The sequence below is a fragment of the Danio rerio genome, chromosome 5 (assembly GCF_049306965.1).
Source record: "Danio rerio strain Tuebingen ecotype United States chromosome 5, GRCz12tu, whole genome shotgun sequence".
Classification (NCBI taxonomy): Eukaryota; Metazoa; Chordata; class Actinopteri; order Cypriniformes; family Danionidae; genus Danio; species Danio rerio.
In genome coordinates, this window is record NC_133180.1 from 41071694 (window position 1) to 41087882 (window position 16189).

The window sequence follows — 16189 nt, forward strand, 5'->3', positions numbered from 1 at the left end:
CTTGTTGTGGGGGAATTTGACTGGCCTGCACAGAATACTGACCTTAACCCAACTGTACACCTCTGGATTAATTATAATAGAGCCTGCAAGCCAGACCTTCACATCCAACATTAGTGCCTGAGCACAGTTGTAGAAGAACAGTCAAACATTCCTGTAAACACACTCCTAAACCTTGTGGAAAGCCCTCCCTGTAGAGTTGAAGCAGTAACAGCTGCAAAGAGAGAGCTAACTACATATTAAAGACTGGTATGTCATTAAAGTCCATGTGCCTGTAAAGGAAGATGTCTCAAAACTTTTAACAATATAAGAGTATAATGTAATTTACATTAAGCCAGCAAAATGTGCTGGCACAAATTTGTGAGCACATTTCACACATCCCTTCGCTAATTTACCAAGTAAAAATGTATATAAACGTTAAAAACGACTCTGTTTCTCATGCTATATTTTATTGATCTATTGCTCACAAATCAAATAAACTATTTCTATATGGCTACTCATAAATCATTAACTGTGACATAAATCAATGCAACCAGTGTCACTTACAGTTGATCAACAGAACGTTTTTCTGGAAAATATAGTAACCCGAAAAACCTCAATTTCATAAAGGTTTGATTCTGAATCATAAAATAAAGCTCTTGGTCGTATTCAAATTAATTTTTTTCCTCAGCATGACCATGAAGTTTAATGACCATGAAATGCAAAACTAGCTAATTAAAAAGTGCCAAAATAAATAAACAAACAACATACCAATATGTTGCCTCACATTCTTTCATTGTAAGTATGTAACTCACCATTTACCACTTACTGGCAGAGATGACAAAAATCCTGTCAGAATTCCTTAATGGGAACCTCCTTTAGTTTCACACAAAATCCCCAAAAGACACTTTCAATCTCATGAAATCTTTCACTCAACTGACAACTGACTGGAGGTGAAAATGAATATCATGCTAAGAAGATGAGATCTTCAAACTGAAGACATGATCTTACTCTTAAAAAAAACTGCATCAGTTTTCAGTATCATATGCTTCCTCAAAAATCACTAAATTGTGCTTATTTAATACTTAAGAAACGGTCACTTTCCAAACACCTTTTGGAAACTTTAACCGATCAAAAGGCAGAATTTTTTTAAAACAAGTAGTTTTTTAATGTTAGAACTGCCTTTAATGTTACTTTTGACCAATTTAATTATACTAATAAGTGACACAATCTAAATCTCGTACATACAGACACAATCTCACAATTTAAATACACAAATTATTGCACACTACAAACTGTAGCTGATTGTCAGAATGGAAACTTCGGTTTTTCAATTGTGTGGGCATCAAACATGGTGTCAGCTCTCTATAGTTTTTACAGTAGAGTCTGTCGTCTGTGAGTGGCTCATACCTCAGGCTGTGTGTCAGAAGAAACGGAGGGTAGGAGGTCGAGCATTGCCAGCACTGCTCCAGGGTGGATGACTACAGGGTCTGAGGAATGCTGGGACGAATTCCCCAAGTGCAGTTTTAGGTCCGTTAGGGCTTTACCAGAAGCAGAGTTGGATGAGCTGCTATAGCCATGCCTACTGGGTAGAAAAACATCGCTTAATTGCTCTTCTTAGTCTCTTTGCTTACTGTCAGTGTAAAAGTGTAATTCACTTATACAGTTTTACATCTTGGCCTGGCAGTTTTATCCAGATTTAAGTACAAAGCTTAGACAGCTTACAGTGAAGTGTAATTTTAAGAACATCACCCTTGAAATAATATTAATTATGAATCAAAACCTGACACACAGAGCTTAAAAAGCTAAAAAGACTGAGTAAATGCTGTCAGCACAACCAAAGAAAGAAATTTTGCAACCGCAAAGGTTTACAGGTACAAAGTAGCTCAACATGGCAGATGAGATGCAAAGAAAGATGAAAACATGGTCAGAGAAATGATCAAGCAGAGGAAACTTTTACTCTGATCAGTGTGAGAAGCAGATGAATAACACAGTCCTGATCAAATGTGACAGTGCGTTTCCTACGACAAGCAACTTGTCTGTCAAAACAGAGAAAATAAATATGGCTTTGCACAGCATCAGCCAATCAGAACATATTTTACAATTAATGTACAGCTTTGAGGAGCAAGATTTTGAACTAATGATATTTAGAGCTTGGCAAAGTAACTGCTGCAAATATAAAAACATCCACTAAATGGCCTGATGCTTGTCAAGGCTTGTTAGGAAAAATATCTGATTTACATTAACAAGTCATATCACTTATCACTTCTTAAGTTAACATATTATGATGTTATATTACAACTTATAAGAACTTATAGGATATATTAATATTAATATAATATTAATATAATATTAATATTAATATAATATTAATATTAATATAATATTAATATTAATAGGAGCATTAATTAACTTAAAAATTACTTTTAACAGTAACACATTACTTTTTACTGTAAGTAATCGATAAAGTAATTGAGTTACTTTTTGAACGAAGTAACTAGTAACTATAACTAGTTACTATTTTCAGTAACTAGCGCAACACTGTCATTGCATACATAATAAAAAAAAAATTAATAATATTTAATAAATTATCTAATCCTGAAATGTGACTATTGCAGACACACACACTGCGATATCGATGCTCAAACAGTATATTGTTGTTCAGCCTAAATCTGAATGGATTAAAAAATGATAAAACAAATGTTTACATCTAGGGGAGTTGTAAAGTTATATATTTAAAAAAGTGAAGAGAAAAACACTATAACACAACCTAAGCATTTAAGTTGTTAGTAGAAAAAAAGGAGAATAAAAGAAGGAAAAGGAAACAGACTGGGAGGACAAAAGTCTGATCACTCAACAAGCAGAGAACAGAAAAAGAAAATAAGAAGGAAAAGACAGAGGGAGAAAAAGGAAGAGGTGGCAGAAAGCAGTACCTCTTCCTGGTGATTGCTGGCGTGCCCCAAGGGGAGGGCAGCGAGGTCTCGTGAGTCAAGCAGGGGGGCACCTGCTCGGCACGACTACAACCATTTAAACACACATCCAAACAAACACACACACACACACACACACACATACCCCGCGTGTGCAGCCAGGCAATGCCAGAGGTTACCAGAGACAGAGAAATGACAAAGAGCAACAGAGGGAGGCAGTTAGTTCTTGTTGAATATACAGCTTAGAGGAACTACAGATCATGCAAATCTACCACGAACACAAGCTTAAAGCACAGACACATTCAGATAGCATGTGAGGACATTTGCATCTTGTCAGATAGAAAATAGTTGAGTAATTGTTTTGCACACTACTCAACTAGTAAAGTTACAAAACACTATTTGAATAAGATAAAATGGGTTTCCTTTGAGACTTAAATTGCAAACTAATATTTTCTTATTATATTATTCTACTTGGTCTATTTAGTCATGCAAACAATTGTTTGTAGAGCAGGTAGTTTGACCGTTTTCTGCTGTTTATTATTCCTAGTCATTTCTCCCATGGGCGACAGAATCGGAAGTTCTAAAACAATCGCGAAAACAGGCGCACTTCCACATTTTAGAATACGGTCAATATGTTAATCAGTTTGAATATTTTAAATACCACATGAAGTAGCCCACTGTTTTATAAAACCGTTATTTTTTATTATTAAACTTTATCTCTATTCAAAAAAAAATTACGGACATGTTAAATTCATGCTACTTTTTTGGGACACTCAAAACACTCATCCTGTCTGAAGTTATTTCAAGCATTTCTCATAAAAACTAAACTTTCATAGAATGAAATAATAGATTACTTTTTTCAGCCATTTTTTGATAATCCACCAAAACAAGTATCACCCTTTTTATCCTTTAAGAAAAGAGGTTTATGCACACCTGTCAAATGAGTCGGTGGCCATCTTGTACATGTAGATGAAGAGCTTGCTGCAGTGCTTGAGTGTGGGACACACGTTTTCAGCAGGTATGATCTCATCCTCCAGTAACCGCTGGAATGGTTGGGCGTTTGACGGGAAGACGGTCGCCGGACCAACTTTCTTAGCGTCAGAAAAGCATCCCAAAAGTCGCACTGCGTCGGCCAGCTTCTCATACTGGATCTCAGTGCGAAAGAAGTGCGAGTTTGCAGGTTCGTAACGCATGGCAGCTGTTAGAGTGCAGAATATGGTGTGTAGGAGTTCAAAGACTTTGTTCTGGTTGACCTTCTCCCAGCCGATGACGGGTGGAGAGCAGAGAGAGCGCTCCATGGCCAGCAGCAGAGAGGTCACATAAACAAAACCACCCACTTTGCGGAAGACGGTGCGAGTACGGTGGCTTTCACGCAGCACCGCCAGCAGAGCCTAATGACAAACAACACAAAATGTCAAGTGCAATTCTTTAAATAATAAGAATGAAAGTTAACTGCCCATTCAAAAATTTAGCTCAAAATGCTTTAAATAGATTCTTCTTAAGTATAACCAGATTTTTAACCATTCATTAAACACAAGTCAACAGCTCCTGTCAAATTTCAGTCAAAAACACCTATATCAAAGCAACCAATAACGATGAGAAATATGGATTTCTTTTATGTATAAGACATAAATTTTATAAACTGGTCTTCCCCAACTCTGAATGATTATAAGATCATACAGCATTATATTGATTATCATATTGCATTCAGAGTGATATATATATATATATATATATATATATATATATATATATATATATATATATATGTATATATATATATATATATATATATATATATATATATATATATATATATATATATATATATATATATATATATATATATATATATATATATATATATATATATTTACTTTGGGATATTTACTTACTTTATTTGTTACTTGCTAGAGATGGCATCAAAAGCAGAATACTTTGGTCAGAAAAACACACATATACAAAATGACAGCTAAACAGCACTTCGAGATGTTTAATGTTTCAATTTTTTAGTTCAGCTGTCACAAATGGGATGCACAGGGTTTTGAGATATTGAAGGCAGCAAAGAGTAAATCTATTCAGCCTTTTGGAGTTTGATCAAAAGTGGGGACCTCTTGAGGCAAAAACGAAACAGAATTTAAATTTGGACGTGCGCTGATGCCTTCCTACCTTTTAAAGCTTTCGTACACAGCCCATGTATCTATGGCTATGAATTATAGGTAATTATGCTGTAAACAATTTTCAGTTTCCTGGATATTCTGACCATCAAGACTTTATTGTATCTTCAGGAGCCATAGGTATTAATGTGGTTTTGCCTGTAAATGTTTTAAAATTATATATTTATTTATCTGTCAAATTGCTGGTAAGCTGGCATTTTGTGAATCTCCAAAACCAATGTCTATTGAAAAAAACACCTACATCTTGAATGGCCTGAGGGGAGAGTAAATTAACACAAATTTTTATTTTATGAATTTATAGGTTAAATTTTTTATATAACTGTCAGTTATATATAGCTATATATAGAATCAAATTATTTTATTCAGCAAGGATGCATTAAACCGATAATACAAACATTTGTAATGATAAAACTTTGAAATGATAAAAAATAAAATAAAACAAAAGTAAACACTTCCAAACCTCAAATTTTAGAAGGCCAATGTATTCATGCAAATATGGAAAAAAATGTAGTGAATTCTGCTTCTATTTCCCATCTATTTAAATAAAGCATGGCAGATTTGTTAATGTGCCTCACCCGCAGGATGTCAGTTTTGAGCTGTAGTTCTGCTGTTGGAGCGGAGTGCATGAGGCCGAGCAGAGTGCCCATGTCATCATCTCCAGACGGCGACAAGACCAGCTGCTGGATGATCATCAGAGCGTGCTCACGACACTGACGATACTTCACAATGTTGTGCACACACCGCGCTCCCCCAAACTCCCGGAACAACCCTGAGAGATTGACATATCTGTATTATTAACTCATCTCCATGTCAAATAAGCAATGTTCAGTTTAATGTTCAACATTACAGCTCGGCAACAAGTTTAATGTTCTGTTTATGTAAACATTAGAACAATCAAGAGCTGGTAATAATGAGATTTAGGAATGACTGATCACCTCAAAGGAAGCAAAGCATTTTAAATGACTCAATTTCTGCAGCAAAGCCATTCTGATTGGCTGACAATTAATGAAGTACGAGCGCATCTGTGAGACTATCAGCAGTCATGACAGAAAGGAGAAATGATTAGAGAGCTGAAGTCCAGAGAGTTTCTCTAGCAGAGACCTGACTCAGCACTGAGACTGAGACAACTGCGGGGTCTGAGAGCATGGAAATGAATTCTTCCTCGTCCCTGAGTGCTTGGAAACAAAAGGCAAACTTGGACAACGATAATGTAATTATAATGAAAGCCTTAGGGGTGTGCTGTACTGTTTTAAAACAAAGCAATGTCGTATTTGTTGATCCTTTATTTCTGTGTAAGACCCTATGAAAGCACACTATAAAAACACATTTATGTTTGAGACCATCTACTGTTTACGCTAAGTGTTCTGCTACGATAAGCCTTTTATTACAACAAAATGATGAAAATAATCTGATGACTCATCCTGCACCGCACACATTCGAACAAAGGCTGCCCAGAAAGAGAATGCAACTCCTCCTAAAACCACTATCACCTGAGCAGAAAGTAGCAATAATTTACAGTGGTGATATCACTAAAGGACAGACAGACACAGACAGACAGACAGACAGACAGATAGATTGATTGATAGACAGACAGACAGACAGACAGACAGACAAGCATCATGCTATCACATTTGTCGATGCTGTAAACAAAAACTGTTACCTATCGACAAGAGTTCAATAACTTTTTGTCATGGTCTGAAGATGATGAGTCAAATTCAGTGACAACAAGCAAATCAGCCAAACAATGTAGGCGGAGTTAAAAAAGTAGGTTTTTGACTCTAGGCTAGATGGCGGACAGGAAGCTCAATTAAGGCATAATTGGTTTCAATATTATCAGGACATCCCAAGGAATGTATCAAGACAAGTTTCATAACAAAAGGCAAAATTTAAAAAACGTTATTGGCATTTTTAGAAATATCATTATAACGTTTGACCAAAAGGTGCTTTCTGAGCATCTTCAAGGCACAGTCCCAAAGACACATACTGACTTTCATAACAGTTTGCCAAAGCATCTGTAACATACAGCAATTTTTTGACAATTCAAAATGGCAGATGGCCAAAATGTCTGACCTGGGAAAATCAGACATCATTCGAATCGCCATGCTCCGCTGGATGTACATTTAATGAATTTTAGAAAAAGGGTTGAGAATTTATAAGCAAATAAGCCATTTATTTGTATCTCCAGACCTATAGGGGTCAGTGTGCCAAAACGCAGCAGCTAACTTCAAACCATGGTTGTGATATCACACACCAAGATATGGGGTGAATGTGTCAATGTGTTATGGAGATAACACTTTAAGTCAATTTTCACAAGCTTTATGTAAAATATGTTCGCAAGATAATAGAAAACCGTTCATCTAATCAACTTGAATTCAACAACTTTTGGTCAGCGTGATCTGTAGATTTTGTGATTCAATTTTGGTGAAAATCGGACAAACGGCCTAGGACAAGTTCGATCAAACAGGTTTTGCAAAAAATTCAAAATGGCGAAAAAATTTTCTTGACGGAAAAAGACGTCATAGGGTGCGTTTGAATCGGCTTGAGTCAAGGAAACAGAGGGGAAAAAAAGTTATTTTAGCCCAATGGGTTCAAAATTTATAAAGATAAACATAGGTAAAAATTTGGACAAGTGGTGGCACTAGAGAATTTGTGTTAGAGAGTCCAAATTTGTTGTGGTTAAAGATTAGACTGCCCTCTATCAGTGTACCAAAGTTTGGTCAAATGCCACAAACGGTTCATAGGGCTGCCATAGACTCCCAGAGCGGAAGAAAAAGAAGAAGCCGGAAGAACAATAATTAGAACCAGAACAGATACAATAGGTGCCTACTCACCTTTGGTGCTTGGCCCCTAATAAAAACTATTCAAACTAACAAGCAAGTAATTTGCATCAGATCATTTACAATAGTATATGATAAAAATGTGAATTTTTTTACTGGTAAAACTTTACTGACTCTTTTATTAGTGAGTTCATGTCACCTTCTAAAAGCCTTCTACAAACATTAAGAGCAGAACAGTTCAATAAAACATGCTTCTTACAGATACTCACATTTAGTTGCACTTAAGCAATACCAAAAGTATCATTTTAACAAAGATGTTGTGTTGCAAACGGAACTCTGTAAATCACAGACTTTCCAATTCTGTGCTAGAGATTGTTTGTGACTCAAGTTAAGAATAAAGCAGAAGAGACCAAATCTACGGTGTCAGTCTAAATCCAAGCCTGCCTGTCATTTCCTCTTTCAAAACTCAGCAGAAGTCAGAACTTTCTGCCTTATGGGTGAATCTCCGACATGTGGTGGAATAGTGCTTTTTGAGTCTAGTTCTCTGCACTCATCTTCAAATATTTTCTGTCTTTCTCTAAAATCTCCTACCACAATAAAGTTGTTTTAGAAAGAAAAAAAAAGAAGAAAAAGAAGAAACCATGTAAATGTTGTCATGCACACACGCACCTGCATTAGTGTTTGAGCCTTGCAATAGGACTGTGAGAGTCTCCATGACAAGCCAGGCAAGCTGTTTTTGTTCTTCAGCCACATTGTTTTTGGAATCACCTGATCAGAGGGACGGAGAGCAGACAGTAAGTGCTTTTAGTCAAACATTTTTATCAAAAAAAAAAAACAAAACAAAAATAAACAATGAATTATCAAGCGAAATAGAAAAGCATAAAATAATAATAATAATAATTATTATTATAATAATAATAAGTATCATTATCATCATCATAATCATAAGTAATAAAATAAAAAAATACTTATTATATGAGTAATAATAACATTGTTATATTATTATTTTAACATAATAACTATTTTAATAAGCACTATAAGAGTATATAGATAACACTAATAAAAAACTAACATTAAAAATATAAAAACTTATAATGAAATTATCAAGTAAAATACAAATACATATTTTTTTAATGTGTAATAATACAAAATAAATAAATAAATGATCCTGTAAAAACTGAATAATAAGCATTCAAAGGAACAATAGCCTCATCACGTGCAATACCCATTAAAGATTTATTCCCAGAATTATTTCCATCTATAATGGATTTGTGTCTTCAGCAGTTTCAAGATAATTACTAAATTTTTTGATGGGGAGGCCTCAATACCCTTTTCTCAATTATCTTACAGATTTACACTGAAAACGAATGAATTCTTTAGATATATACAAATGCAACACTATATCACAAAGCATAAACAATGGGAAAAAATGTAAAGATTTCCAACAAATATAGAAAAACATTATTAAACATGATCTGCCAACTAAAAATCATGAAGCCCATTTATATAGAAAATTAATGCAGGATAAATCAAATGAATGCAATCTATTCTCTTTTATATTATTATAATTTATCTATTATTATTTTTTATGTATTTGTTTTTTTGTGAATGTAAACATTCTAGGCAAATGTTATGTGTATACTATGTTTTTTCATTAATAATAACATTGTTATAATACAATAAATACATTAATGAACACTATAGTATTATATATAAATAGTACTTAATTTACAAAAGTCTTACCCTGATCGCTATGGGTTTGCGTGGGGTCTTTCAACAGCGCTGCATATTTGTGGAGCAGATTTACAAGCACTTCCAGCAGTCCAACTTCACGGAAGACATCACTGAAGACAGGGTGGTGACGTCCAAGCTTGAGAAGAGTGCGGGTGGCTGTGATGCTGCATCCGTAAGAGGTGCTCGACTTTAATAGCACGCTAACGCTAAAAAGCTCTTTGCATGGTACATAATTAAGTCCGAAGACGACAAACTCCAGCAGCTCAAAGTACTTGGACTGCACCTCTGGCAGCTTTGTTACCCGCTCCGCGAACTGTGAGAGTGTGTGCTGGGCCTCTAAGATGAAGTAGTTGGCATAGTCGGCGGCATAGATGTTGGCAATGGCTTCAAGGATCATACGTGCTAATCGACCGCTCTTGGCCTTCAGGAAAGCATTCTGAAGCACAGAAAAAGCCTGGATGTTCCTGACAGTGTGACCTAAAAAAGAGACAAATCAAACTCATCTGTAAACATTTAAAACAAAAAAAAAACAACAACTAATTATTTATTTAAAATGACTGCTATTGTGTTTTCACAGAAGATGACCGGGTAAAACAACATGGCAGAGTGAGTTAATGATGTATGCTTGTTTTTGGCTGAACATTACACCATATTGTGACCATGGTCATAATGAAAGCCTGAAAACTCCAGTGACCTTTGTGAACTCTTGTTGAGCTGGTAACATAAAAACGTTTTCATTTCCTCTTAATCGGAGTATATTTCCATTAGCAAAAAATGCTAACAGGAGGTCAGTTAAGGGCAAAATATGAAGAGAAGAGACAATGAAGAGAAGATTTGTTTCAACATCTTTTAAAATATTCAAGTGTTATTGAATAATTTCTAATAAATAATTGATTTTGTCTTTGTCATGAAGGCTGTACATAATATTTTATTAGCCATCTTGCTATATACTACCTATATACTACTATTCAGCCTACTAGATTAATCAGGAGGCATCACAGTGGCGCAGTGGGTAGCACGATCACCTCACAGCATGAAGGTTGCTGGTTCAAACCTCGGCTGGGTTAGTTGGCGTTTCTGTGTGGAGTTTGCATGTTCTCCTTGTGTTTGCGTTGGTTTCCTCTGGGTGCTCTGGTTTCTCCCACAGTCCAAAGACATGCGCTACAGGTAAATTGGGTAATTTCAATTGTCCATAGTGTATGTGTGTGAAAGAGTGTGTATGGGTTTTTCCCAGTGATGGGTTGCAGCTGGAAAAAACATGCATAAAACGCTGCGTAAAACATATGCAGGATAAGTTTGCGGTTCATTCCACGGTGGCGACCCCGGATTATTGAAGGGACTAAGCCGAAAAGCAAATGAATTAATCAGGTTAACTAAGTGAGTTAGGTTGATTAGGCAGGTGATTGGACAAAATTTGTTTTTTTTTCTGTAGAAAAATCAACAAAAGATACCTGTATTTCCTGAAGGGGATAATAATGTTGACCAGAAGAATAATATAATTGGCCAAATAGTGAAAAATGTCTTAATAATAACTACAATTTAACATGAACTTACTTTTTCACTGTAGGTCAATTAAATCATTAGCAAATAAATAAGCAAAAAGCTTATTTGAGGCTGAATCAATTGTGAGACTACAAAAACAGAGTTGAGTCACCAATCAAGGCATTTTTGCCAATTTGTTATTGCAATTAAGAGCTTAACACACAATACAGTGTGTAGCCTATGCAAAGATAACATGGTCAAACACCGGTGCTGTGATAAACATTGCAATGTTGCTGAACTGCTTGTTGAATACTTTGGTCAGAGCAGTAATGAAGCAATTAAGCTGTTTACATGGCTGCTTACTGCAATTGAAATCAACATACAGCATTTGTTTTAATAAGGTTAGGGTTTGAATGATTGTGAGTTCATTCTAAGCAGTATGATTAAAATACATTTTTTGTATGAAAATATATAAAGTTTATTTAGAATTGCATAATTAAACAGAACAACAAATCTGAAACTGGTTAAAGGTTGAGTAAATGATGACAGACTAGTTCACTATAGTACACAATATATTGTTTAAGCATCGCAATGTGTGCATCTGCAATAGTCACATTGAATTAAATTAAATTAAATTAAGTAAAAGAATTGCTTTAATAACTGTATTTACAGCATTTATACGATTTATGCAAAAGGAAAAAAAAAGTTTTCCTATTTTGAATTTTTTCTTGTTTTTAGTCCAAATTTGTAAATTTTAAAGCAAAAATAAAGATTATTTTATTCAACTGGTAGATAATTTAGCTTGTTTTGAGGAAAAACTCTTAATTCTACCTAATTTCTTCTGAAGTTATAACAATAAAACAATACTGTATTCATATCGCAATAGTTATGGCAGAAAAAGAAAAATATTGCAATATCCAATATCCTGCATTATTATAATCCTGGATTGAACTAAACTGTTAATAAAAACAAGCAATAAATAGGTTATTATATGCTTTGGGTTGATTTCAATAGCCTTAACACAGCTCAACGGAAGCTAGCAAAATAAACAAATCTGAAAAGCACATAACAAATATGAATGGACGTGAATGGAATCAAGTCTATGACAAGCCTGTGATCCTCTTGTCTCTGACTTAAAGACCAATGGTATGAAGACCCTAACTAAAAACTTGCCTAAATAATATCTGACCATTGATAGTGCATTGATCAGCACAGCAGGGTGCTAAGAAAGCTGCATTGCATGTGCTTTAACTGTTACCAAAAAGGTAGATTAATCTTGCTGTATTCGTTATTTACTGCTGCATGATCATAACATTTTATACTCCTATACCAATCAGATGAATAAATGGGTTTCATCATTGTCCAGTTAACGTACATGTAATAACTAAATTTTGCTACGCCATGTCACAATTTGTGATTTCTAATGGTCTCATTTGATGAATAAGGTGGTTAAAAAAACATGCTCCTATTGTTTCTTAATGCTGTTTTAAATGTAAATCTAATATTGGTACTATGATGGTTGTATTCCGGATCTGTGATATGATTAAGGCATACCGGATAGAGTTTTACAAAATGGTCCAAAAGATATTTGGTCAAACTTAAATCTCACATATTTATCTGTTTAACTGTACAGCTGGGTCACACCTCAGTCATCATGGCCTATAATCTGTGTTAAATCTCTGTAACAATCATGCAAGAACATGTAAAGTTTTACATATATAGACAGTTAATCTAGAAATAAATTAACAAACACATGCTGCATCCCCAATTGCATACTATCCTTTCTAAATACATACTTTTATTTATTTTCTTTTCGGCTTAGCCCCTTTCTTAATCTTGGGTCGCCACAGCGGAATGAACCGCCAACTCATCCAACACATGTTTTACGCAGCGGATGCCCTTCCAGCTGCAACCTATCACTGGGAACCATCCTAAACATAATTCAAAAAAAAGATTTAGGGTGTCCCAAATCTCGTAGTATGTTGAAAAGAGTAGGCATGAGACAATAACCGTTTTCAAGGTAAAGCACGGTTTGGAAAAGTCAAGGTTTTAAACCGTCAAAATTATCTGCCAACCCATTTCTAAGGTGTGACTAAAAGATTTTATTTACATTTTGTTTTGTTTTTAGGACAACAGTATCTCCAGCAGAAAAGATCTACAAAGGTGTCGTTTTAAATTGTAAAGAAATCAGGAAAAAAGTGGGGGAAAAGGTTGTTGTTTTTTTAACCAGACATTTAAAAAGAATAAATTTTAGAGCAGTAATCACAACACTGTGATATTTTTAACCAAAGTTATCATACCGTCAGAATCTTATACCCCATGCCTAGACAAGAGTATGCCAAAAGTTCTGGATGCTCTACTATTTCCAATGAAAATATGAAGTGTACAACCATCCGTACTCTATCAGCAAATATTGCCCACAATACACTGCGCATTAAATGTGAATTTAATTAGAACTACAAATTTGGAGGAAAAAAGTGTCAACAAAACTCAGAGGAAACGTGGATAGCGTGGTTAATTATAAATATAGGTGAATTAGGTAAGCTAAATTATCCGTATTGCATATGTGTGAATAAGAGTGTATGGGTGTTTGCCAGTGATGAATAAAACATATGCTGGATGCGCTGGTGCTTCATTCCGCTGTGGCGACCCCAAATTAATAAAGGGACCAAGCCGAAAAGAAAATGACAAATAATCAAAAGTGCCTCAAAATAGAGGTTCAGCAGCCTTTGACTACATTTGTTCTTTTTAAAAGAGAAATACTTACAAAAGATTTACATTAGACAAATACTGTTTTTTTATTTATTCTTATTTTTATTTATTTGTTAATTTATTGTTGTAATTAATTTTAGTGTAAAATTATCATTTATGTCTAAAGACAAAAGTTTTATTCTCATATTTTTAAGTCCAAAGAGAAATGGGCTGTTGTTTTGTTTTTTATTATTATTTTTTGCTGTATTATTTGGTTTTATATTAAGTTTTTCCATCCCTACTCATAAACCGATCAGCTGATCAACGCTGCTATATTTATTTATTTATTTATTATTATTACTAAAAAATTTTCAAACGCTCTTGGAAAAGGCCAAGACTGCGATTTGCTTTGTCTTGTCATGAACTCAAACCTCTTTGGGCATTTCTCTAGCTTACAACACTGCTGAATAGTCCTCAAAAGACTCCTGCAGCAAACATCCTTGATTCTTGTCTAACATTTCTAAGCTTTTAATTTTTAGCACAGAATTCATTACTGATGTTTATTTTTTTCAATCGAGTCATCATGCAGTTTAACTAATGCTCAAGAAAACATACCATATGGATTATTAACCAAGAACACGCAGCCATCACATGATCAGTCCATCAACCCTTAAAAACACATTCTTGTGCGTTCAACCTTTAGAAAACTCCCACTGCAGTAAGCATTAATGCTGGTTGCATAAAAATGCCACACCAGAATCGAAACGGCAAACTGTTTCTATGATTGGCTTGTTGGAAAAGAGGAAGTCTTGATGTGACTGGGTGCATAAACAACATTATCTGGTGCCATTATTTTAATTACAGCATTTAATGGCTCTTGGCGAGGCATAAGACAAGCCAAACAAATAACCTAACCAGATTACACAGTAGGTGTCTGCCGTTTGCCTCCTCCTGACCAATTAATGCCATTTACAGCCAGTGAACGCTAATGTTTTAATTCTCCCTCAGAAACCGCAGGCCCTTCTTCTCCCAGTGTGACTAAAAGAGTAATCTAGTTGATGAAGGGAGGCAGCGGCAGACAGCGATGAGGAGGTTAATAAATGTAAAATGAGGAAGAATGCTGCTAATCTCAGCTAACGGTTTCGGTAACCATTGATTACAGCTAGGTTAATTCATCCTGAAAGTTTTAAATAGGGTTTTGGGTACCATTCCCATCATTTTGGAAAAAAAAATACAGTTGAATCTTAAGGCGTTTAAACAAGACGCAGCTTGGGCGAATTAATCGTGCTATTCGCATAAAATTAAACGTGTGAACATTTTGAATTTACTCACTTCATCCGCGTGCCAGATTGACTTGGAAAAATTAACTTGAAACGATGCGGATTCGTGTCATGGGAGGGGCGTCTGTCTGCCTGGTTTCGTTGCTAATGACTGACATGGACTTTATTGAGATAGGAGAATTTGTGTGCTTATAAAGGTTGAAAAACAGTGTAGATTTGTTCGGGAATCATGCATTAAGCACGTCAAATGCTCAATTCGCACCATGTCATCTCATCATTCGCGCCGCCTAATTTGCGCAAATAGTGCCGCATGATGTCTGATCACATCTATACATTGACTTAACATGTAAATCACTCACACTTGACACTTTATCCGCATCTGAGGTGAACATCAGTCTAAATTTTCAGTACAAAAATTTCCAATTGTCCAGAAGAGATTAAATCATTATTTAAATTTTATGTTGACTACGAAAAGTCCTAAAAGCAAAACAATTGAAAAAAAAAAAAAAAAGAATAATCGCAAACATAAAAGCACACTAAATCCCTACTTAAGCCCTAACACTGCAAACTTGCCATCTGAATCCTGTGAATGCCTCGATTTCTTAGTGTTTCCTGGCTGAAGTTCAACACACCCGGAATTTCACATCACCAGCTTTCACACCCAGCTGTGCAATGACACAAGTCAAGACTCCAGTGTATGCTATTTTATAGAGGGCTGACCTTTCCCAGAAGGCTGTGGAACCACAAAACCTGGAAGCAGGAAGGGTGCTCCGGTGGTAAGTCCAGCTGGCTTCAGCTCACTGACACCATATGTGGTCAGAGCGGTCACCAGGTTCACCAGGTCCTTTAGAGCATCTTTGGATTCATCCTCTTTGGCCTGCTCCAACCTAAGAAGTAGAGCAAGTACAACAGAGAATATCACTAATCGATCGTATCAGGATTGCAAAAAAACTTTTATTAGCACATTTAAAAGACAAATATTTAGGGGTAAGTGATCTTTTTACATAATGTAAAAGGATAGTTCACCCAAAAATCATTTACTCATCCTTGACTTGTTCCAAACCTGTTTGAGCTTTGCTATTGTGTTGAACAAAAAAGAAGTTATTTTGAAGAATGTTGGAAGCATTAAGGAAATATATAAG

General features: G+C 35.2%; 1 protein-coding gene across 37 annotated transcripts in view; it reads right to left on the reverse strand.

The window, feature by feature from the left end:
- wdfy3 (WD repeat and FYVE domain containing 3) overlaps positions 1-16189 on the reverse strand; it is a 147924-nt gene that overhangs the window by 89320 nt on the left and 42415 nt on the right. For 10 of the 37 annotated variants that reach the window (XM_073951250.1, XM_073951245.1, XM_073951247.1 and 7 more), the window contains exons 8-13: positions 15768-15934; positions 9604-10071; positions 8530-8628; positions 5659-5852; positions 3840-4297; positions 1387-1558 (exon numbers count right to left, since the gene is read on the reverse strand). In XM_073951250.1, the coding sequence (XP_073807351.1) occupies positions 1387-1558; positions 3840-4297; positions 5659-5852; positions 8530-8628; positions 9604-10071; positions 15768-15934 (1558 nt within the window). Of the gene's footprint in view, positions 1-1386; positions 1562-2909; positions 2994-3839; positions 4298-5658; positions 5853-8529; positions 8629-9603; positions 10072-15767; positions 15935-16189 lie in introns of all 37 variants that reach the window. The other 27 variants (XM_073951241.1, XM_073951232.1, XM_073951239.1 and 24 more) reach the window with 3 other exon arrangements.